This window comes from Labeo rohita, chromosome 6, assembly GCF_022985175.1.
Source record: "Labeo rohita strain BAU-BD-2019 chromosome 6, IGBB_LRoh.1.0, whole genome shotgun sequence".
NCBI lineage: Eukaryota > Metazoa > Chordata > Actinopteri > Cypriniformes > Cyprinidae > Labeo > Labeo rohita.
In genome coordinates this window covers 23,757,738-23,784,102 of record NC_066874.1, presented here as the reverse complement: position 1 = coordinate 23,784,102, position 26,365 = coordinate 23,757,738, and the positions used below count along the sequence as shown (strand labels likewise).

Sequence of the window (26,365 nt, the reverse complement as noted above, 5' to 3'; positions counted from 1 at the left end):
TTTTGTTGTTCAGCATTTTTTGTGTATTTGAACCCTTTCCAACAATGAATGTATGATTTTGGGATCCATCTTTTTACACTGAGGACAACTGAGGAACTCATATGCAGCTATTACAGAAGGTTCAAATGCACTCTCTGATGCTCCAGAAGGAAAAAACGATGCATTAAGAGCCGAGGGGTGAAAACTTCTGAACAGAATGAAGATGTGTACATTTTTCTTATTTTGCCTAAATATCTTTTTTTTTCATTTAGTACTGCCCAGTACAAGTGATATCTACCCTGATCTTCATATTCAAAAAGTTTTCACCCCCTGGCTCTTAATGCATTGTTTTTCGTTCTGAAGCATCAGTGAGCGTTTGAACCTTCTGTAATAGTTGCATTTGAGTCCCTCAGTTGTCCTCAGTGTGAAAAGATGGATCTAAAAAATTATACAGTCATTGTTGGAAAGGGTTCAAATACACAAAGATGCTAATAAATCAAAGAATTTATGGGACCTGAAGGATTTTTCTGAAGAACAGCAGGCAGTTTAACTGTTAACAAAACTTCAGTAATTTTTATAAATTCAACTATAATTTTTCTCTTGTGGACTATATGTAAACATCTTTTGTGTGAAATATCTTATTCAGGTCAGTACTAAATAAAAAAATACCATGCATTTTTTTTATAAATCCTCTTACTTTGGTAAAATAATTAACATTTTGCAGATTTTGCAAGGTGTATGTAAGATTTTGACCTCAACTGTGTACATTTAAATATATATATATATATATATATATATATATATTAGTAACCCCAAATTTTGAGTAGTTGTGTATATATGCCATACCTGATGGGGGATGATAGTTTGAAGTAATGTTCACATTTCTCCATGGATGTGATGTGGGAGAGACTGGCCACCTCACTGCCCAGCCTGCACCTCCTCTCCAATTCAGCAGAGCTTGCCTCCCATGATTCCTCTCCAGACCCCAGGCTGGGCTCATGCAGTGTCATATAGGTTATACTGCACAAAACAGTACAAAAACAGTAGGTTAGGCACTGTGGGGCTTGCAAAATCTTGCTGTTTGTTTGAGCAGTCTAAAATATTGATTTCTGACTCAACCAATGGCGTGAGTTTGTGGCGAGAGTATTTAGTGCTCAAATTAATTTGACCTGGGAAACCCGTTTAAAACCATCATTATCGTGCATGGAAATGAAACACTTCACCTTTAAATTTAGTTGCGAAAATCCAATTCCTCTTGGCTAACTTTTACTTTCATCCAAAGTAAAACATCACTTCTGCAGCAAGGAAGCGATCAGTCATCTAAATGCTAATTCCAGCCACACAACAGAGATTAAAACCAACGAAAGGTGTTAAAAGCCTGTTATGCTACACAGTTCTTTGACAAATTCATGCTAAGAGAGGATACACCTAAGTGCCTAGACATAACTAGAGGCTTTTGTGTTGATTATAGGCAGCAAGATACATTATTCCAACTGAGAACACAATATAATCGCTAGCAGCATTAGCATTCAGCTCACTGCCTTACAGAGGGAATGAAAAATGTATTACTGAGGGCAGCAGATAGCAACCAGCCATATTAGCACTATGACAACAGTTTGCTCCATGTAGGCCCCTTGATCTGAGAGGGCGAGCATGATAACACAGACCAGGGGTCTTCAATAGAGGGTCCGCGGTAGCACTACATGTCAAACTAATTGGTAAAAAAACTAAGAAACAAAACACAATTTTAATTTCAACAGTGTTTCATTATTAAAATGTAATGTGACTTACAGTATATGACCCTGTATGTTATACTTTATCATACATTTGCAATCATGACAAAGTATGTAAATACATAGAGCCCTATGACTTCCGCAATGTAGAAAACGCGGATGATATCGCTGAATCCAGTCAGAAAAAAATGAATTTTCTGAATGATGCGAAATGTTATGGAATTTCTCAAAGTTTGAAAGAATTAATCAAAAGTAGGTCATTACACTTAAATCAAACTGCAATGTGGACTAGTATCTGTAAATATTACACCGCAAAAATACTACATAACCGCTTACTATATAATCACACAACATTTCTTCCATGTTTTATTTTTAATAGTATATTCCCCTTTGTTTGGCAAAAACGTTTGCTTAATTTTCAATAATTAAAAGATAAATTAATGTTTTATGTCTTCATTTGATAACCAGAACATTTTAAATACACAAGACAGAATTTCTGAGGGTAAAAAAACCCTTCCATGCTATTTGAATAGATTTGGATAAATTAAGTATGCATTCAAATAATTAGACATGCTAAAACACAGAATTTAATAACAACAAAACATATGGTGAGAAAAAATAAAACATTTCATAGGGCCCTAAACATGTCATTTTTGTTAAACCTTTATTAAATTGATGTGAAATTGTATAAGTTTTATGATTTTAATTAATTAGACATGCTCTTTGATTAATACATTTTAATTTAACCATTAAAAAGGAGTTGAGAAAAACTGAAACGGGGACAAAAACGGAATCAGAAAACTAAAATTTTTTTAATTAAAAAAAAATTTTATTTGGACATTATTATTTTTGGTTACAGCACCATATTGTTTAATTTAATTTAATTTAATCTAATTTAATTTAATTTAAAAAATTTTGCTCAATTTCTACTCAATAAAATATTTTAGAGTTTGGCCTAGTCATGGCATTTTAAGATTTTAATACTTTACATGACTTTTCCAGAACTAAAAATTATACTTTTGAATTGAGGCTTCTTCAAATATTAAGTGGGTTCTTAAGTGGTTAAATCAAAATAATATATATCTTAACTTGTTTGTTGTTTTAGATTATTTTAATATGTCCTGTGTTATTTTTAGTAAATTTAAGTCATCTTGAGGCCCCTCAGGAGTTTGCTGAAGCCTCCTACTGGGCCCGGGCCCTCTAGTTGAGAAACACTGCAATAAGGGGTCCCTTACTCAGAAAAACACTTACAGTAATCCATTTGAATTTTCATTGAGCTTTACTTTTCTTATCCTACTTGTTATGAGATTTTTCTTGATGTACCTGATCAAATACAATTTCATGAAAATAGGAATATTCAGCATTGAAGAGGATATTATATCACCCAAACAAAATTAAATACAGGTGTAATCCTTATGACTATGACTCTTCCTGTTACATAAATATCACTGGCTTTAGAGTTCTGCTAAGGATAAATGGGTGAATCAAGGACTCTTGCTGAGGAAAACAAAATGACTCATGCCTCAAAATATTAAAGAATTAAAACTATTATATATGGTTTCCACATAAAAATATTGATTTATGTTTTATAAGGAAAATTTGGGATTTCTATTGGCTAATCATAACATATTCCTGGTTGAGCAAACTGCTCCAGTCTGCTATCATATTCGATGTGTTGAAATCAATCCCGAATATTATAGAGGCTGGCAACTGTAGAGTTCAGATACGGTACTGCAGGCAATGTTTGGTTTAATTAAGAAGTACATAGAGGTCATGACCACTTCAAGATATCAAAATGCCATACATTATGTGAGGAACCGTGTTTGCCTTCAACCTAGTAATATATAAAGTAATTGTTGAAAATGAAGGTCACAAAGCCACTTTTTCTCATTACTGAATGAGAATGAGGTCGGTAATTACAGACCCCAGGTAATATTCCTACAGCTGTTCGACAGAAGCTTTCTTGACTAAAGCCAAGTCAACAGGTCCTGCAACTTTGAAAGAAAAAAGGAGAGATTCCCTGTGTACAAGTGGTTAACGCTTTGCAAATGACTTCCAAACGAAAAAGATATTCTATTATGCTGAACAGATGATTGATTAATATTCAAATGGCCAGCTATTATAAAGTAGGAGTACTAGTGGATTTTATTGTTAATTCTAAATAACAATAAGATCCACTATTGTATATTTGACGTCAAATAAAATAAAATCAAGAAAAACAAACCTTACCAGAATTGTTCATTCCTGAACAGAAAACAACAACAGAACATCAAATATGAAATACTGTGAAACCAATGGGGAAATATACAGGCTCACCTGTCATTTTGGGGGAACTTGAGAAGGGGTGACCGTTCTGTGTGGTTGGCTTGGCTGGATTTGCCTTTGAGGAGGTTTACCATGCTGAAGCTGTGCCTGGGAACAAGGAGAAAACTTATTAAATCTGAGCATGATGTCTGTCATAAATAACATCTCAGCCACATTTAGAAATCAATTCTTGGCATCCATTTTTAATGACTCTTCTATAAAAACTGGCAGCTTAAATAAAATGGAACTAAAAGTCTTTGAGCAGAAATGAAAGTCATTCTTCCTTTTTGGTTTAGTCATCCTGGTCTAGTGTGTCACACAAGGTCTAAGCTACATAAATGTAGATTTGCAAACATAAGCAAATTAGACGTCCAAGAGATTATTGACAATTATATAAGTCATCCTTCTGGTCCATTGTGTCCTCCTGCAGCTGTCTTGATGATTTAACTGACATTTTGTAACTTGTCAAGGTGGATGGGCATCAGGTGGTTACCAGATTCACAGATGCAAGAATGTGATATGGTTATGACAGGGTTCTGGCCTTGGTTTACATGCTATAAAACAGAGTGACACAACGAAATAAATCAAACAATAGCTTTGAGCCTTTATCTTGTGACAGGCTCAAAGAGTCAATGCTGCAATCTCATGATTCTAAAATATTTCTCTTTCAACATGTCATATAACAAATATCCAAGTTTAGAGTATCATTCAATATTGCACATATGAACCTGAAATTATGACCCAGGAAATCTGTTGTTTTTAGTGGCATGTGCCTCATTTATGTGTCCATAGTGTCAAACTTTTTTTTTCATTAAAAGATTACTTAAATCTATCTATTTTTATCTAGATAGATAGTCTAGAAGATCATTACTCCAGTCATTGATTTTTCAAAAATCTTTCTAATGTTCTGATTTGCTGCTCAAAAAACATTTATTATTATTATGCTGAAACAGCTGAGCAGATTTTTTTCAGGTTTCTTTGTTGAATAGAACGTTCAAAAGAACAGCATTTATCTGTAATAGAAATCTTTTGTAACGTTATAAATGTCTATATCATCATTTTTGATCAATTTAAAGAAGACCACTTCCAGAAAAACTATTTACAGTTAATTTACTTACCCCCTTGTCATCCATGATGATCATGTCTTTCTTTCTTCAGTCGTAAAGAAATTATGTTTTTTGAGGAAAACATCTCAGCATTTTTCTCCATATAATGGACAGATATGGTGCCCCGATTTTGAGCTTCCAAAATGCAGTTTAAATGCGGCTTCAAACGATCCCAAACGTGGTTGTAAACAATCCCAGCCAAGGAAGAAGGGTCTTATCTAGCGTAACGATTGGTTATTTTAATAAAAAAATACAATTTATATACTTTTTAATGCCAAATGCTCGACTTGTCTTATTCTGCCTGTACTGTTTTTGTTCCGGTTCATGACAGTTAGGGTATGTTGAAAAACTCCCATCTCATGTTCTCCAACAACTTCAAAATCGTCCTATATTGCCATTTTACCTTTTTTGTTAAAGGTGTTTGATCTTCTTTGCATGTTCACTTTGCAAAGACTGGGTCGGTACTTCTGCAATGACGTAGAATGATTTTGAAATGATTTTTGAAGTTGAGGGAGAAAATACTATTGGAGCTTTTCGACATACCCTAACTGTCTTGAGCCAGAATACACAGAGTTCAAGGACTGCAAGGCAAGACGACCGTTTGGGAATAAAAAGTATAAATATAGTATTTTTTTAATGTAAATAACCAATCGTTTCGCTAGATAAGACCCTTCTTCCTCAGCTGGGATAGTTTACTACCACATTTGGGATCGTTTGAAGTCGCATGTAACACTGAAGACTGGAGTAATGATGCTGAAAATTTAGCTTTGATCACAGGAATAAATTACAATTTAAAAAATATTCAAATTGAAAGCAGTTATTTTAAACAGTAAAATTAATTTCACAATATTACTGCTTTTGCTCTATTTTGGATCAAATAAATGCAGGCTTGGTGAGCAGAAAAGAATTCTTTAAAAAACATGGAAAATCTTACTGTTGACAGGAAACTTTTGACAGGTAGTGTATAGCCAAAATAACTGATATTGATCAAACTGAATCAAAATCGGAAATCTAATAAAATCAGTGAAACTTACGGTGGCCGAGAGAGCTTAACGCGAGAGAAACACACAAAATGAACACAAACATACCAAAAGAAAAAAAAAAGAAAATTCCAGGGCAGTTACATAAATTTGAAAAGCTTTAAAATTTGTTTTGTTTTTATGAGCTTCTTATTTTGAGATCTCATATTAGAGAGGGTTTCAAGGTCAATTTTAAGATCAGTGTTACAAAATGTAATATATAATAGTTTATATAATGGTTTCTGTTTGCATGTGTTTTCTTAAGTTGCAGTGCATTGAGCTCTCTCGGCCACCATAGAAACTTGTGTCAAAACCCAGCCTAATAGATAGATAGACGGATAGATAGATCTTAATGTATATTATGTGATTTCTCAACCCTCTGCATTTTCCGTATGAACCCCGGTTTGGTAAACCCTGGCATGCATCAAAAACAATTATTTTAATAGTTTTGCAAGCATCATAAAATATATGTGAATGTATTAATATGGCACTACACGCATACTGTAGTAAGACATTAATATATTTGAATATAATTTGCATTCAGTAATCATACTTTCTCCTCTCAACCTTAGACAAGGACAGCTTTATTTACTGTAGTCATAAAGCAAACATTTCACATCTCATATACTCAATAACAACAGAAAAATCAATAGAAGTCTCAAGAAGAGGGGGAAGAGAAAGGATTGGTTCTGAGCTATTGCTCAGAGACACCAGCAGTGTTGATATTTTTCGGCCTGTGTGAATAGAACAGATGGAAATCCAGAGAACTCTGCGGGCTAATTACTGGAGCCTCTTCAGCAATCTAATAATCGTGAAAATTCTCTGTTTGTCATAATTAATGACAGTTTAAATGGGTAAAGTCCCTTTTATCTCTTCAATTGGCTTTGAGTTTGTTTGTGAGTTATGGAGAGCCTTTTACAGAATGCCAGAATAGATCAATGTTGCTCCGCACAGGACAGACTATAGAGTCAACCCTAGTCCAATTCTAACACATCATTGGGCAAATCCCAAACCTCAGCTGCTTAGCATTACAGAGGACTCAAACAACTCACCCACCCCAACCCAACGCCTCAGCTCACTGCAAACAGCTGGGACGGGGTGTGTGCGAGTGTGTCTGTGTGCTCCAGACAAGACATAATAGCCATGGCCTCCAGGATATATCCTGGCGTTGAGTTTGGGCAAAAGGGAGATTAGACGGGATATTTCAAGGCCTTTAATCCCTCTCCCTGCAGTTACACAACGGAGAGGAGATTTGAAATGTTAGCTCACCGAATGCAGGATTTATAAATGAAGCAAAGCCCTCTCTTATTGTGCCTGAATCCGAGTGTGTGAGGTCCAGATGAGAATGAAACCAAAGTGGGGGGAGTAAATAACCCAGCGGGACACCTACCATCTTCTTAAGTCCGGCCTAGAATACAAGTCTAATGGAACGTTTTTACTGTTTTTACAGTACTTTTGATCAAATAAGAGCAGTGTTGGTGAGCATAAGTATGAAAGCCCGTTTCTGCCACTGAATAAAAAATTTAAAAAGTAATTGCAACTTTTTATTTCACAGTTCTGACTTTTTTCTTGCAACTTCTAGTTTACATCTTGCAAGTCTGACTTTTTTTCTCAGAACTGTGTCATATAAACTTGCAATTCTGACTTATTTTTTTCTCAGAACTGTGAAATATAAATGCACAATTGTGAGTTATAAAGTCAGAATTGCTAGATTTTCTCGCAATTGCGACTTTGTATCTCGCAGTTCTGACTTTTTTCTCGCAATTGCGAATTATATTTTCTATTATGTCTTATAAATTTCGTAATTTAATTATATGAAAAGTTTCAGGTGTTGTTTGTCTTTCTGTCCTGTTGGAAATATGCCACAGTTATATGTAAATATGGCATACATTATTGCACACATATTATTGTTTAAAAGTATGGTGTCAGTAAATTTTTTTTTAATAGGCTTGAAAATATCTTATGTATGGAAGCCCGTTTCTGCCATTGAATTAAAAAAAAAAAAAAGTAAAAAAAATTGCTACTTTTATTGCTACTTATCTCACAATTCTGACTTTTTTTCTTTACCAGAATTGCATGATACAAACTCGCAATTCTTATTTTTTTCTCAGAATTGTGAGATATAAACTCACAATTATGAGTTACAAAGTCAGAATTCTGAGATATAAACTCAGAATTCTGATAAATAAAGTCAAAATTGTGTAACATAAACTCACAATTCTGAGAAATAAAGTTGCAATTGCATTGTCAGAATTCTGAGATATAAAGTAATTCTGAGAAATAAAGAATTATGTGATACAAACTCGCAATTGCATGTTATAAAGTCCAGTTCTGAAGAGGAAAAAAAAAGACTAATATGTTTTCAGAATTGTGAGTTTATATCTCACAATTCTGAGTAAATAACTTGCAATTGCAAGTTTATATCATGCAATTCTGAGAAAAAAAGTCAGAAGTTGCAATAACCTTTTTTTTTTATTCAATATCCATACATAAGAGATTTTCAAGCCTATTAAAAAAAAATACTGACACCAAACTTTTAAACAATAATATATGTGCAATAATATATGCCATATTTATAAATAACTGTGGCATATTTCCCATAGGACAGAAAGACAAACAACTGAAACTTTCTATATAATTAAATTACGGAATTTATAAGACAGAGAAAACAAACAACTATTGAAACACATATTTTGTAAAATAATGCATGTGATGTGATCAGCTGATTTCATTGAGAGTGGCTACCATTAAAGAATTCCTGCCGGAGAGAGCAGTCATGAGAGCAGAAGCAGATCTCATCTCATGCATGACTAACAATTCATCACGTGATGGCTGATCTAAAACTGTACTGTCTAATCCGAAAAAGTGTCACAACCACAAGCTTGAGATTAAGACCCCCATCGTCATATTCCACAGTACTATCTCACACACACATTTTTTTTCCCACATAGTCACATATTTGCAATGATGTTACTATAGTAATGTGACTCCACACGTGAGCACCAATCCTCTTTAGAGTTGATTAGCATCTGTTTCACACAGAAAAGCTCTCACTAAGGGTTCTGGAGACTTTATCTGCCAAATGTGTTCCGCTGAATGTCAGCCACAATAGTAGAAATACAATGTTACAATGAAATATATCTCAAAGGTGACATCCAACCACAGTTTATTGTGCAGAGACAAATATAAGCGAGTCATTTGTAGACTGATGTCCCAGAAGAGTGTTAACATCGTGGATCAAAACATTGTTCTATTTGTGCTCAATTTCTGGTTGAATGTGTTTGGGGTGGGACTACCTGTTTGTTCAAATCATTGTTGACATTGCGTGTGTTTATGTCCTCCAGAAAGTTCATGTTCATTCCCATATTCCCATAATTTGGGAAGTCGTAATTATGACGTCAGGTGTGTTCAAGTCACATTGGTTGGAGAAAGATGGCAATGTACCCAAGGTTATTAACTAAAACTACGGTGAAACCAAAAAATTCTTTACTATTAAATAAACAATTATTTCTTCATTTAAAACAGTATTTTTCATTTAAATTTAGTTTAACTTGACATTTATAAAAAATTACAAAACTACAAAAATTAAAAAAATACTAAAAATGACAAAACCACAAAAAATAACAAACTTTAACTGAAATGAAAATGAAAAAAAAAGGGGGGAAATATTCCAAATATTAATAAAAACTATAATAGTATCTCAATGATATTAAAATAACACTGGAGGTACACTGCCGTTCAACAATTTTGGGATCAGTACGCTTTTTAATATTTTTTTAAAGAAGCCTTTTCTGCTCATCAAGGCTGATTAAAAATACAGAAAAAAACAGTAATATTGTGAAATATTATTGCAATTTAAATTAGCTGTTTTGTATTTTAATATACTTTAAAATAGAATTTATACCTGTGATCAAAGCTACACTTTCAGCATCATTACTCCAGTATTCAGTGTCACATGATCCTTCAGAAATCATTATAATATGCTAATTTATTATCAATGTTGGAAACAGCTGTGCTGCTTAATTTTTTTTTTGGAACCTGTGATACTTTTTTTCAGGATTCTTTGATGAATAAACGTTAAAAAGAACAGCATTTATTTGAAATAGAATTTTTTTGTAACAGTATACACTACCGTTCAAAAGTTTGGGTAAGTACATTTTTTCTTTCTTTCTTTCTTTGAAAGAAATTAATACTTTTATTCAGCAAGGATGTGTTAAATCGATGAAAAGTGATAGTAAAGACTTAATTGTTAGAAAAGATTTCTATTTTGAATAAACGCTGTTCTTTTTAACTTTTTATTCAACAAAGAATCCTGAAAAAATGATCACAGTTTATAAATACAGGTTATTAAAGATTGCAATAATATTTCATAATATTACTTTTATTTTTCTATCTTTGATCAAATAAATGGAACATTGGTGAGCTTAAGAGACTTCTTGAAAAAAATTAAAAATAGCATGATTTTTTTTAACTACTACAAAATGTTACATAAAGAATGCTGGTGTGCTTTTTTTCAGTCCAGTATGAAGATGCTATAAATATGTTAACTATTATATTTATATATTATATTATATTATATATCATGAATTCATAACTAATAACTAATTATTATTAATTAATATTTCAAATATAAAATATACAATTAAAATATACTTAAAAGGATAGTTCACCCAAAAAAGTGCATTTCTGTTATCATTTGAAAAAAAAATTTTATTTTATTTTATTTTATTTTAGTCTAGTCTAGTCTAGTCTAGTCCAGTCCAGTCCAGTCCAGTCCAGTCCATATAATGAAAGTCCGTGAGATTCAATGTTGTTTTGGACTCTACTTCCTCTTATTGTATGGACAAAAACAATTTAAGCATTCCGAAAAATACTTATTTTGTGTTCCCTAGAATAATGCCAGCAACTCAAGTTTGGAACAACATGAGAATGAGTATATAATGATGGATGAATTTCAAATGTTAATTTTAATTTTAGCAGAAGATTCTTGATTATCTATTTGATAGTCAAAACCCTAATTACTAATGTCCTACCTATCATCTTGATGGACGTCGGTGTAGATTATGCAGTGTCCCGAGGGCACCGCTGCAGCCTGCAGCAATTTCTGCGTCTCTCTTTTTCCAGAGAATCCCTCCAGCAGCCGAAGCTCATCAAAGTTCCCAGCCACAGTGTCAGACTTCCTGCGGCCCACCCTGCTGGAGTGACCCTGGCCTCCGGTTTGAGACATCTCCACCTCAATATTACTTTTATTCTCCAGATACATCTTCACTCAGGCACACTGGACTGTAACTAGAGGAGAAGGGGAACACTGAGGTCAAATGATCTTTTAATGCAGGATAGGTTTCATATTTATGGTAACTAGCATTAGATGAGTTCTTTTGAGACTTACATTTCCAGATCAAAACGACTTCTATAGGCCACATACAGAACAATGATGTATAAACAAAAAAAAAAACTGATACAAAACTGCATTGCGTATGATTTTATTCCATACGGATACACCTGCCCCCTCTAGTGCTTCACATGCATATCGCAAATACAGTCAAAAAAACACTCTTATTTATTTCCAGCAAGACTCAATATAATTACTAGACACTAGACATATGAAATAAGTATTAATGCAAAGTATGAATGCTACAAACATTCCTGTAAACCTTTTAAAAGTGTGTGGTCACATAATATAGCCACAACTCCTATGCTATTTTAAAGTCTCAGGCCCTTAAAGAGTTAACCTCTCAATCTGTGATTGACAGCTAGACTGTAAGGATCCAGTCTGAGAGTCACAGACACAGCACCATCCTAATTAAGAACTTACTTCACCCTTTTGACCCTGGCATTACTTTTCCACACACCCTTCTTCACACAGAGACCTACATCTTCACACATAGACCTCTATGAACTCACAGCTGTAGAGTGAGTCTAAAACAGAGTTTTCCACTTTAAGGGAAAAACAAGAGTTCTGTGTGTGTGGGTAAGTAGGCTGTGTGTTTTTGAGCAGATGAACATTTTACTCATTTTAATGACCAAAACAGTTGCAGTTGCAAGTGTTTTCCACATTGCCTGAATTAAACATGTTATCTAGGGTGTTGCAAGTGGTTGCCAGAGTATTGCTATGCTGTTTCTAAGGGGTTCCAATGGGGTGTTCCAGCTCCATTTCAATAGGATTCATATGTAATGTTCAAAAGCATATTTTCTAATGTTTGGGCATGGCCGTAATGACTGAATCTAAAACACATACATTTATTTACTTTTGCACAGCTTTTGGAAACATAAAAATACTTGTGAATCCTTTATATATAAAATTTACTTGCATAGTTTACAATCGCAAAGATATTTTAGACCCTACCCCTACTTCAATGTTGTTATTGTTGAATAAAATTAAAAATAAATTAAATTAAAAATAAAAATATTAGATGCAAAACATTCCAAAAATTAGAAATGTTGCATTGACATATACACTACCAGTCAAACGTTTCTGAACAGCAAGATTTTTTTGTTTTTTAAAGAAGTCTCTTCTGCTCACCAAGCCTGCATTTATTTGATCTAAAGTACAGCAAAAACAGTTAAATTTTCAAATATTTTTACTATTTAAAATAACTGTTTTCTATTTGAATATATTTTAAAATGTAATTTATTTCTGTGATCAAAGCTACATTTTCAGCATCATTACTCCAGTGTCACATGATCCTTCAGAAATAATTCTAATATGCTGATCTGCTGTTCAAGAAACTTCTATTATTATTATCAATATTTAAAACAGCTGAATAAATTTTTTCATGATTCTTTGATGAATAGAAAGATCCGCATTTATCTGAAATAAAAAGCTTTTGTACCATTATACACTTTACCATTCTTTTTTATTTATTTATTTTTAACACATTTATTTAGCAAGGATGCTTTAAATTGATCAGATGTGATGATACAGACATTTACAATGTTACGAAAGATTTCTATTTCAGATAAATGCTGTTCTTCTGAACCTTTTATTCATCAAAGAAACCTGAAAAAAAATTCTACTTAATAATAATAATAATAAATGTTTTTAAGTATCAAATCAGAATATCAGAATGATTTCTGAAGGATCATGTGACTGGAGTAATGATGTTGAAAATTCAGCTTTGAAGTCACAGGAATAAATTACAGTTTAAAAAATATTCAAATAGAAAAAAGTTATTTTAAATAGTAAAAAAAACAAAATTGTACTGTTTTTGCTGTACTTTGGATCAAATAAATGATGAGCAGAAGAGATTTCTTTAAAAACATTCAAAATTTTACTGTTCAAAAACTTTTGACTGGTAGTGTATGTTTACGTAGAAGTACTAAAACTACTGGAATTAAAATAAATTTAGGCTAAATAAATATTAAAACAAACAGAAACTAATAAAAGATAAAATCACATGAAATTACTAAACTTAAAATAAAATGAAAACTGAGAATATAAAATTCAAGCTAGTTCAAAATCTATAATACTACATAATTAATACTAAAATAACACTGTGCTACCCTAAATCTAAAATACAGAAATAGAGAGGGATCAGTGGTTACAATGTTAATACAACACTATACAGAACTATTATATAGATATTTTAAGCCATGTTAAATGTGATGCCATCAAACATACAAAATTAAATACAATAAAATCAGCTCACTAATTCCATGAATTCAATTTTCTATGAGCCTATTCAATATTAAAATCCTTAACCCTAAGAATGAGTAATGGTAATAGCTTTAGCAAGCACCACTCATACTGTTAAAGAGGTTTTATTAAACAGCTCCCCCTAGTGGAAACTGTAAGAAAAATTAAGGCAGGACAACCAAAACCTCAACCACCCCTTTCTATGAGCAGACAGCCTCTTAAGAGAAAGATACTAATTTCAGCCTATGAGATTTTAGGGCTATTTCTGCCTGTATTCTTCCTTTTGATCTGCTTGTACATAAAAGAGAGAGCCATTATGTCCTTGAGACAACCATCTAATGCTTGTAGCCTCTAACAGCCTCAGGAGTAAGGAAAAAACAAACCAAAAAACACCATAAGTGGAATGACTAATCAATGAGAAGCCAAAACAATAACGTTTCAGGAATCATTCGTTTTGCCGCTGATAAACCTCTTTCTAGAGTGTCCAGGATAATTGGATTAGGACTACAGGTCAGTCTTAGACACTACAGTTTAGACACAGAGGAGAGTCATTGTGCTGAAAGCTCAGTGAAAGGTCTGCCTGAATAGACGCTTGGCCATATCAGTGACCTGTGACCAGTGACCGGTGCTTGTTTGATTTCCGTTCCTCACTGTTGCCGAATCAAACAAGCTCTATTGTGCCAGTGGTCAATACAAAGTGCTCACTGTCAGTGTGTTAACACAGTCTGCAGGACATGTAATCTGCCTTAGCAAGAGCGAGTGCTATACTGTAAATGCAGTGCATATGGAATATTTCTCTTTCTACCCTTATTCAGATCATACATGACTCCAGCTCTAAGATAGATAGTGGGCTGCACTATAAGAGTCTCAGGGTGGGCCGGACAGTTTTACTAGTATTTTACTAACGAGTCATTCTGCAAATATTTGCAGTTTAGAGAGAGAGAGACAGAGAGGGAGAGAGAGAGAGAGAGAGAGAGAGAAGCATTCAAAATAATATTAAATTATTTATTAACTAAATTTTTTAACTCAATTTTTGTTGTCAAAAAAACCCCTAACAATCAAAAGTTTTTAAACAGTAAAATCTGTAATGTTTTTAAGAGGCATCTTCTGCTGACCAACCCTGCATTTATTTGTTCCAAAGTACAGCAAAAACAGTAAACTTTCTAAACATTTTACTATTTAAAATAACTCTTTTCTATTTGAATAGATTTTAAAATGCAATTTATTCCTGTGATCAAAGCTACATTTTCAGCATCATTACTCACATTACTTAGTGTCACATGATCCTTCAGACATCATTCAAATATGCTGATTTGCTGTTCAAGAAACATTTTTATTAACATAATTATTATTATCAATATTTAAAACAACTAAGTACATTTTTTCAGGATTCTTTGATGAATAGAATTATCCAAAGATCAGCATTTATCTGAAATAAAAAGCTTTTGTAACATTATACACTATACCATTCAAAAGCTTGGAGGCAGTATAATTATTATTATTATTATTTGGTGTGTGTGTGGTGGGGGGTATAGAAATGAATACTTATATTTAGCAAAGATGCTTTAAATTGCTTTAAAAGATGCTTTAAAATCAAAAGTGATGGTAAAGACATTTATAATGTTACAAAAGGTTTCTATTTCAGATATATTTTACATATACCTATATTTTAGAATGATTTCTGAAGGTTTATGTGACTTGAATAATGATGCTTAAATTCAGCTTTGAAATCACAGGAATAAATTACATTTCAAAATATATTCAAATAAAAAACAGTTATTTTAAATAGTAAAAATATTTCAAAATTTTACTGTTTTTGCTGTATTTAGATCAAATAAATACAGGTTTTCTTTAAAAAAAAAAATTTAAAAATCTTACTGTTCAAATACTTTTGACTGGTAGTGTAATATTTACTCATTTAACTTTTATTCAATTTAATTTTAATGTTTATTCATTAAAACATTAGAAAATAAAACTGATTTGCAGTTTTTATTTCTTTATTTACTTACATTAATTTAAATAACTGTAGTTCAGAGCAAAAGCTAGAGGCTTTACCTCTGAATCAGAGCAATATCCGTAAAGAACCTTAACACACACAAAGCTCTCACACACTCTCCAGACATTACTGTACATTCCTCTTTGCCCCCTCCCTCCTCTCTCCCAGTGTGGGAAGAAATATTAATCCATTGAAAAATGTATTCAGTATTCAGTAATACTGTATGTGAAAATGGGACCATTTCAAATCAAATAAAAAGTGCATTTTTTTGCATTCAAGTGCATTCAAAAGTGCAAAGTGTTTTTTTTGGTGGATTTTGTTTATACAAAAGGCAGACATACTTACATAAAAAATAGTATTGAATATACACGGTCTGAAATTACATCCAAAGTCAAGTTGTTTAAATATTTATGCAAATGTAATTGAATTTACTTCACTGTTGCAGTTTAGAAATACAAGAAAATCACATTTTTAATTGTTTTGAGGTTTTTTTTAATTATATAAAAAATTTAGGGAAATATTCCATATTTTACCTATCCTGTATAATTTAACTTTTACCACTCTTTTTTTTTTTTTTTTTTTTACAAAACTGAATTTCTTACCTGCCAATTAAGAGGATGAAATGGTGAAGTGGCCGAGATGATGATGATGATGATGGTGATGAAATGGTGATGACGATGATATTATAACATTAAAACAAAAATTAAAAAGTCAAAAAAGAAATCCAGTGGGTGCAAACGGCTCTGGCTCACGTGTGCTGCACACACAGACTGCAGGTTTTCATGAGCTCGGAAGGAGGAGGAAGATGCTCACTCTTAAATGGAAGTTGCAGACGACTTCTAGGAGATGGAGGGAGTGACCCACAGCAAACTGCACACAGACAGAAGAGAGTGAATTATCAGCCCTCCCTTTTTCCTATACTCTCAAACCCTCAGATACCTTGTGGAAGTGGACACTCATTAACAACGGCAGTGTTTAAGACATGCCCAGCTTTCTCCCCAATGCCTGAAGATACCCACCCCATTTCAAAACAAAACAATACACACAATGAACAATCATTGTTTCTTGCACACACACACTCAAGTATTACTCACTAGGAACTTACTATGTATGACGTTATTGCTTAAAGCTTCTTCTACTTACAAGAGCTGAAGGAATCTGACTGCCCTACTTTGCATAAGTCATACTGACCAAGACCTGCTTTTAGAAGGAGCAGTCAAAACAAAACAAAACAAAAAACAGACACCCCCCGCCCTTCATTACTGTAGATATGTCCAACAACACATCATGTTCTCATGTAGTAAAAAATGCATAGTCGAGCAAAGAGAAAACTGACAATGCGCTGACAGACAAGACAGAACTGGTTACTTTCGGTATGAAACAAAGTCTTAGCTTTCAAATTTGGTCATGTTTTTAAAAATTCAAATCATAAATACCATTTTGTGGCTACTTAATGTGACGTGACAAATCACTGTATACAGCGCCCGTTCAAGCTGCATGTGAAGCGAGAATCTCTTCCTCTTTAGGTATAGCATGAAACAAACATGAATGAACATAAGAAGGTATCTTGTTTTAACCGTGGAAAGAAATTAATACAATTTTTCAAGTTCAATTCCACCAATGTTAATCTATTCTCCTGTCTGGTTTGTTTGCTGGACAAAAATGGCAGATTCATTGTTATAATTGGTCAGATTGGCTGTCAATCAACTTCCCCCGCAAAAGGTCAATTGGACAGTTTCTTTCATATATAGGCCATTCACCAGAACAGGTCCAATGTTGTATAACATTGGAAACATCTTAAAATAAATGTCTTCTTCCAAAAAATTTGTATGTATGCAAATTGTATAATATCAAAGGTACACATTTCTTGTAACTGTGCCGTTAATTCTCATATTGCATTTTCAGAAAGTTTTGGAATATCTGTCCTCTCCCCAAATTTGTCACTACCGAAACACAGTGCTAATAATTTCATTAGACAGGTTATGTTGACCTATTAAGATTTCGCTTACATCCATCTTTATTGTAAATATATTTTTTGCTTTTTAAAAAAAAAAAAAATTAAGAGGTAATTTAGTGATAAATCAATAACCATTGTTTTTTTAACAATATTTCAAGTGTAATTTCTGTATTTTTTTAATGTATTTTTAGCTTTGTAAAAGGCAAAAAAAAATGTTCATATTGATTTCAAAGTTAGGATTCATCACTTTGAATACACTTTAAACCAAAAACTATCATAACATCTTAGTTAATAATTCAGTATACTTTATTTTTGACAAAACATCCCATGTTTCAGTTGTAACTGACCTTGTTTCGGTAATGACAGTAATTTGGTAGCAACCACATCACATTACAGAATTTTAACTTACATACTAAAACACTACTGAAACATGTAAAATACAAAGAAAATGCCATAACTGTATTAAAATGTTGTTTATTTCCCCCAAATATGAGTATTATGTGTTCCCTTTTGTCACTACCAAAACAATGGTGACTTGTTTCGGGTGTGACAATTTTAGATACTTTTGAACCTAGCTGAAAGATGCTAATCAGCACATGGTTAGCTGGTACAGTTCTGAACAGTGGTACACATATAAAAATTAAATGTTATGGAATAACTCCCAAAAAAAGCAGTTAATTGCAGAAAAAAGGTGCTCGGTAGTGACGTTCCTTAAAGTTACACACAGATTTTTAATACTTGTGTTCACATTTTTAAATGGTTTTTAAAAGTGTTTTTTTGGTTGTGGGACAGCAGTTTGCACCAGTTCTGTAGAATGGCCCATATCTTCTCTAAAATTCCAGAAGAGATTGCTGAGAGTTGATTTGAAAATCTTCAATGACATTATAAAATGTGCTCTAGAAGATTGTAATCATTCAGATTTCAACATGTATGTGAATATCAGTCATCAGATAACTCCAGATCAAAATCCAATCTATCCAATGCTTTTAACATGAATATTTTAGTCACATAAATTCAGTGTATTTCATCAATTCACTCACCAATTTATGAGAAACATCTGAGAATGTTAAAAAAAAAAAAAAAAAAAAACTGTCAGCACTAATTAGAAGACATCATAGCGAGCAGATCATTGGCAGGGGTCGAAGTCAGAAGAGAGGTGGCAAATTAACCATGAAATTCAACATCAGAGGTCATATGACATCATCCTATTTACGTTTTTAAGGAAGTCGTAGAGCAGAAAATACCTCAGTTATGCAGAAGCTGATTCTGGGTGCAACTTTTAACAGAAATCTGCGTTGCACCTAAAAGTACAAACTTTTTTTACTTTTCATTGTGCATCATATTTAAGTATAAAATGCATGTGGAAGTGTTACAAAGCAGCCAGAAGAAGAGCTGGGTGATCATGGAGGTGATGTAGTTTATCACACGGGTTGGAAAAAGCGCTGTTGATCGCTGTGGGGAAGAGGAAAGAGTGAGAGAGACTTTCATGTGACTTCTAGTAGATTCTGGATTTTGGCCCAGTGCACACAGTGTGAGGTCTTCCCTCATCTACACTCATGTCTGAGGGTTATAACCAGAATAACACTGAATTTAAACACAAAACAGATTATTATGCACACAGAAACATTAAATGAACATTAGTACAATAGAGTCCAAAAATCTAAGACCACATTGGAAATCTACGATTATAAAACCTAAAAATCAAAGCAAAGACAAGCAATCAAGTTCATCAAGTTTTACACAAGCATGCAGAGATCATCCTCAAGTGCTGCTTGTCATTTAGGCAATCGGGGAACTTCTTCCTCATTTTAACATGCACTGATGATGCCACTGATACTAATAAGAGGGAACTGATTTTAGAATAATCAAGATAGACAGCTCCTTCAATCAGACAGCTGTTTGGATCAATTTACATTTCCTAAGCACTTCCTACACATTCCTTGAAGAAATAAACCCTGGATGTGATGTAGTATCAGCTCAGTGATCCTGTGGGAACCCATTTATACTGCCTTACATCAAAAACGGAGGAGACTGTGAAACCCACTGAAGTGCATAATTGGACTTTGCAAGGTCAAACAGAGTCTTCGGACAATAAGGAGGAAAGGACACAAAGAGGTAAAGATAAGTATGCTGTATACAGTATGTGGAGATCAAATGATTCCAGTGTTGTGCCCATTTTCAACCCCTGCCAAATTGTTACCCCCTCCTTGAAATCGCTACCTCGTTTGCCTAATCCTAACCCCACCCCTAACCCTAACCCTACCAATACTAGGGAGGGGGGTAGTAATCTGGTGGAGGGTCGGAATTCGGCATAACACCGGCTGTCTGAGATCTCCTAATCGCAAAAAAACTCCACACTGACCACACACATGCCCTCAGTGGCGTCAGCTTATGCAACCCAACCGAATGAATTCAGCTCTTCTTGCATAACATTTAATTTACTGCATCGACAGGAAGCGCAAGAAGGGTACATGAACGCCTCAATTTTAAGATTAATTAAAGCTGTGTTTCATAACCAAATTTACAGTGGGGTCCACTAGTGTGCGTGTACGTGTCCACCTTTTTCCTGAGTAACCGAATGAGCGCCGCCACGATGGATTCAAACTTCCGTTCAGATGCTCTTGAGTTCAAGTCTCCAAAGAAATCCATTTTAAAGCGGGAATTAAAAAATGTGCTGTTGTTGGCTGTTACGGTAACAGCAATAAACTAAAGGAATTCCTGTAAAGTACTTGTTTTGCGTACCAGCGTGTTTGTCGCTGTATGCCTTGCATAAACGATGACAAAGGAAAACGAGCATGACTTGCAGCGGTTAGGTTAAAATACTGTGTGTGAAATAACAAAATAATGTGTGCTCTTATCATTTTGTCGACAAAATCCCGCGAATTTCGCCACAATCGGGAACTGTATTCTGTATTCATCTGTTTTCAATGCTACCTCAAGTCGTTTCATATCATCTACATACTAATTAAACTATGAGAGGTGAGTTACTACAAAAAGACTCTATTGCCAGACTGTAAAGTGATTTAACTATGGCACCATGTGCTTTTTAAAACAATTCTTCTTATTATTATTATTCCTTTAGTTTTTTAAAACATTTTTCATAGGTTAATCGGCAAATACCTTAACCTTGACTAGAAACACCAGAGACCGGAAATGTAAAGCACTGTTCCAGTCAGACGAAACTTAAGCCCCGTTCAAACTGCGTTCACACTAGGAGCGGCGTCGACGTTGCTAGTGGGCGTTCTCACTACTGGTTGCCCTTAACGCAACCAGTCAACCAGTTCGCTGTCAAGGCAACCAGTAGTTAAGAACGCCCACTAGCAACCTCATTCTTAAGGCGTTCTTAACTACTGGTTGCCTTGACAGCGAATCAGGTTTCTTGCCGCTAAATTCAAACATTCTGGAGGCAAAAGACTAAATATAATATAAATATAAATTAAATCTGTACATACAAACAAAAACGAATGAGAAGCAGAGCCTACTTTTTTTCCATTGAGTATGTTTATCTATGGCTGAGAGAGGAGATCGATCACATGAGCTCTACCGTCTTCTTTCCTATTGGCTGTCGCTCCCGAAAGTCGCTCTTCATTTGCATAAAGTTGAGGGATTCTGAACTTTATCTCGTCGCTGGACACGCCCCACCCGGTCGCCAACGGTCGCTGTAGCTCGATGTCGCGCTTGTCGCCGGAAATCACCAGCTCTCCATTGAAATGAATGGGATCCAAGCGACAGGCAGCGACAAAGCGACACGACATTTTTATTTTGTATTTGTTTATGACTGTTATAGTGCCAGCTGTGGTCAGATCCCCTTAAAACTTTTCATGCTTGTTTAGAATCACCTGTCGCACGTGCTTACCTAGTTTTGTGAAGTTTTTCATCAGGTTTTGTAGGATTTTGGGTAAATCTGGATAGGTCCCTTTTCTAAAAGACCTTGTTATAGCTTCCCAAAGGGTAAATTTCCACATTTTTTTGATAATTATTGGCCAAGAGAGTGCAGAGAATTGTACTGCAGTGTTTTTTCGAAATTGAGCAAAAACCTTGGACTAGCTCGCAAAGTAGGTTTTACACATCTTCTCAATAATTTAACAAACAAGTTGATTGACAGCAGTGGTTCTAGAGGCAAAGTTGTCCGGAATGAGGAGTTCTATCATATGATACGAATAAAACAAACAAACAAATGCACAATGTACAATCGTTTATGCCCTTGAAAAGTGCAATATCGCCCATTGGATGATTTATTTACGATTTCTCACAGACCATTATGGCCGTAAGTTGAGCAGGTCCTTTGAGTTTCGTTCCCAACGGCCTCTGTTAACCTTGTCTAACAGGTGCTCAAACTTCAACGGCCAATGGTGGCCATGTTTTTTGAGATATGCAAATGTTCTTGTAGACGCTTATGACACTTTGGACCAAGACCATGTACACCAATTTTCACGTTGATAAGATAAATGGTTGCGCTCTTATAGAAACTCCCCAAATTTTCCCTGTGACCTTAGATTGAGCTCTGACATAAATGTTCTGATTTTACTAAAAGTAAAATACTTTTAGTATTCTACCCCTTTCGAATGTTTTGGCGCCTCTTTGATAGTGAGTCGAAAGTTAAATTTTTTTTTTTTTTCTTTCTGCACTGGTTTGGTTCCAATCCGGTGAAAAACTCGAAAATTTCAGCAGGCTCACGATCGAATGCATTTTGACCAGTGTGAGCCAAGGATTCCAACGACATAAGTCGCTTGAGCCTGCAACTGACGTTAGGAGGAGTTATGGGTGATTTTGTACTTTTAATTGGTGTAGCACCCCTGTCAGGCTGATTGGGGCGAGCCTGGGTCACGGTGTTGGCGGTGAGAGTACTACCATCCCTCCAACTTTCAAGTCTTTACGACTAATTGTTTGGTCTGCACAATAAATTTTCTGTGGAGATTGCTGATCTGTGACCATTCCAATTGCAATAGGGTTTTAGCGCTACACGAACCTCTAAAGATTCAAAAATCTTTTCAGAAACCAAAACTCAGATACCCAATTGAGCCTGACTGGTTTTCTCTGGCTGTTGGAACAATTTATGAATGTACAGTAAAGTCAGACATTGCTTCTGCATTCTTAAAGTAGTACAGTTTTACAGCTTTGGTTCATTTCTTCTGGCTGCCTGGAGCCAACCCGACATGAGTAGAGCACCTGACCCATTCCAGCATAATGCGCTCTGTGATTTCTGCTTATGAAAGAAAGAAAAAAGCATTAAGACGGTGAAGAATGCTCCTGATTTCTAAGCCAAATTAAGCCATCATAAAACACTTTCCCCTCCTCTTTCCTCTGTCATGCACCCCTAATACTCTTTTATCTCCAGGGCCTACGTCACACTTTGACGTAGGCAGAGGATAGAGGAGGCGGGTTACGATGTGACCTTTGACTTCTGAGCTTACTACTGTGGCCCATTAACAACAAAGCCTGTGAACCAAGAGTAATATATGCCGAACTAGATGGCTCAGCCGGTTCACGGATAAACATCACTTGACTATCCTCTGGCTGCACGTGAGAGCTGTAAGGGGGTGGAAGTGCTCACTCCCTACCATATAAGCCAGTGTGAGTCATGCAGGTCATTATGAGGATTTTATTAAACCGTTTAAGTTAGTGTTTGAGAGGAATGTGTCTTAAAGGGGCTGGAAATCCCACACGAGACTGAAGCCAAAGTTGACTGAACCTAAACCATGTTAACCTGAAACAATGGCAAACTGACTACATGGTTAGGGATTTCCAATTTTTAGCACTTTTAGAATGCATTTGATTTCATTATTATTGGTAGAATCATTATTTCCAGTATCGATACCATAAGTAATATCAGGGCTTACACTTTCAAATTTAAACAACAAATTTGAATTTTAGAATAAACTTTTAGCACTCTGTCCTGTCAAGTGGCAAATGTGGATTTTTTTTTTTGTATAATATTGGCTATCATATTACATATCGGGCATAATTAAAACTACACTGCATATGCTGTTATTGCTTAAAATTTGATATTTTTACAGTGCCTTTGGGAATAAAAACACCAAAAGCGAACATACAGTCTGCAAAAATAAAATGCATAATTAAATTTAAAAAAAAAAATGAAATTAAATAAAATAATTATATAAAGAAATGCATTTCAGATATATCGATATTGGAAACTATACTGCTAGTATCAGCTAGTATTTTTTTTTCTTTTTATAAATCTGTATTGAATCTGTATTTGTTTCCGAATTCAAGCAAAATAAATAGATAAATAAATAAATAAAATAAAATGAAATAAAATATAATTATAAAAAAAAAAAAACTACATTTCAGATATAGCGACCAATATATTGGCAACTATACTGCTAATATCAGCTAGTGTTTTTTTCTTTTTATAAATCTGTATTGAATTTTTCCAAATAAAATAAAATAAAAATTATTATTAAAAAAAATCCCTGCATTTCAGATATATTGACTAATACTTTGATCAATATATTTGCAACTTTACTGCTAGCATTTTTTTCTTTGCTGTATCTGAATTGAAATTTTCCCAATTCAAACAAGATAAAAACATAAAATAAAATTATATAAAAAAATAAAGTAATTATTAAAAAAAAAAAAATATATATATATATATATATATATATATATATATATATATATATATATATATATATATATATATATATATATATATATATATATTCAGCTAGTATTTTTTTTGCGGTTATAAATCTGCATAAATTTTTTTCCCAATTCAAACAAGCAATATATAGTCTATACAAGACAAAAAATATACAATTATATAAATTCAAAAGAAATTTAGGATAAAAGATTTCAAAATAAGAAAAAACTTACGAAAGAAAATCTGGTTTAAATTTATTAACAGAAATTAACATTTATTTATAACATGGGAATGAGACCTCTCATAAACACATGGCACAATCAAATTATATACATTCCATTAGAAGAACAGTGCAGACACGTATAGGAGGAGGAGGAGAGAATACAGTGACCGACGACCTAAAAACAACCCCTAACCAGGCGTCCACTGACCAAATGAGAAAACAAAACATTCTGCTCAAAGTTAAAAAGGTTCTTAAAGAAACACTGCTGTTTTGAAATAAAGAGGCAAAGCTACAGTTCATAATACTACCTACTTAACACAAAATCGATCAGGAGTCTGTCAGGAGTCGTCTACCACAGTGCTAGGCTAAGCGGTCTGTCCTCTGTAATAAAACGTGAACACAATGTTTAACAAAAAGATGTGCAGTTTCTCCCATCTTCCTGTTTCTTTTCACAACAAAGATTAAAAAAAAAAAAAAAAAAAAAAATCTCTATCTTGCTTTTCACCAGTTTAATAGTGCTTTAAAGCTAATTGCACATAATGATATACACTTATTTCTCTTCATTTAGTTGTATTTGTGTCTATGCACACATTAATAAGTGAGGTTAAAACAGACATCTTCGGTTCAGTTTTCATTTAAACTTCTTTTTGTCAGCTTATTTTCAAGACTCCCTACAGCTTAGCACACTATATGTCCGTGTGTGTGTGTGTGTGTGTGTATGTGTGTGCGCGTGTTTGTGAGACGGAGTTTAACCAGGGGTTAAGAGTTCAGTGGCCTGTCAGGTAATCCTGCGTGGAGTCAGAAGCAAAGGAGTCCGCATCTTCATTGTCAGAGTCGTCGCTGCTGTCATCTGCGGCCGGCTCACCGCTCAAAGCAATCCGTGCGTAGTCATCTGTGTCAATGGACTTGCAGAAGTGAATGGCGTATTTTAGTTTCTCCTCCAAGACTAGCTTACAGGAGTAGCGAGGCAGCTTGAGCAGGAAGAAGCAGGTGTAGGACTCTGGAAGGAAGTGGTCCGGTGGGTTGTATTTATCCAGCACCTGGTCAAATAGGACAAATACTCTAAAAATGAGCACCAATATATATTTATTTATATATTTATCTATCTATCTATCTATCTATCTATCTATCTATCTATCTATTTATTTAATTTATTTATTTATATTTATATTTGAGTTCACATCTTGTAAATCTGTCATTTTCCCTCTAAATTCTGAGTTTACATCTTGCAATTTTTTTCTGCCACAGAACAAAAAATAAAAAAAGTTAATGACATCTCACAATTTTATGCACGCCCATTTCTGGAACTGATTAAAAAATAAAAAAGGTAATTGCTACTTTTTATCTCACAATTCTGATTTTTCTTCTTGCAATTGCGAATTTACATCTCACTATTCTGACTTTCTTTGTCAGATTTGAGATATAAACTTGCAATTGTGTCATAGTTGTAAGATACAAATGAAACTCACAACTGTGAGTCCATTTATAAAAAAAAAAATAGACTGATATGTTCTCAGAATTGCATGTTTTTATCTCACAATTATGACCTGCTTGTTACAAGTCACAATTGCAAGATATAAACTCGCAATTCAGAGAGTTTATATAGTTTGTCTCACAATTGTGACTTTATATCTCACAATTTTGAGGGAAAAAGAAAAGTCAGAATTGCAAGATGTAAACTCACAATTACGAGAAAAACTTAAGTCGCAATTACTTTTTTTTTAAATTACTTTTTTTTTTTTAAATTTAATTATTTTAAATTTTAAATTTATATCTTGAAATTCAGTTTACATCACAATTTTGAGAGA

At 33.9% G+C, this 26,365-nt stretch overlaps 2 protein-coding genes across 6 annotated transcripts in view; both read right to left on the bottom strand.

Moving 5' to 3' along the window:
* Nucleotides 1-20,962, bottom strand: part of oca2 (oculocutaneous albinism II) — a 105,327-nt gene extending 84,365 nt beyond the window's left edge. For 3 of the 4 annotated variants that reach the window (XM_051111682.1, XM_051111683.1, XM_051111685.1), the window contains exons 1-5: nucleotides 20,851-20,962; nucleotides 16,376-16,643; nucleotides 11,175-11,430; nucleotides 4,029-4,124; nucleotides 826-999 (exon numbers count right to left, since the gene is read on the bottom strand). In XM_051111682.1, the coding sequence (XP_050967639.1) occupies nucleotides 826-999; nucleotides 4,029-4,124; nucleotides 11,175-11,404 (500 nt within the window). In that variant the 5' untranslated portion in view covers nucleotides 11,405-11,430; nucleotides 16,376-16,643; nucleotides 20,851-20,962. The remainder of the gene's footprint in view (nucleotides 1-825; nucleotides 1,000-4,028; nucleotides 4,125-11,174; nucleotides 11,431-16,375; nucleotides 16,644-20,850) is intronic. The other variant, XM_051111684.1, reaches the window with a different exon arrangement.
* Nucleotides 20,963-24,576: 3,614 nt separating this feature from the next.
* Nucleotides 24,577-26,365, bottom strand: part of herc2 (HECT and RLD domain containing E3 ubiquitin protein ligase 2) — a 56,264-nt gene continuing 54,475 nt past the window's right edge. For both annotated transcript variants that reach the window (XM_051111743.1, XM_051111744.1), the window contains exon 93: nucleotides 24,577-25,597. In XM_051111743.1, the coding sequence (XP_050967700.1) occupies nucleotides 25,325-25,597 (273 nt within the window). In that variant the 3' untranslated portion in view covers nucleotides 24,577-25,324. The remainder of the gene's footprint in view (nucleotides 25,598-26,365) is intronic.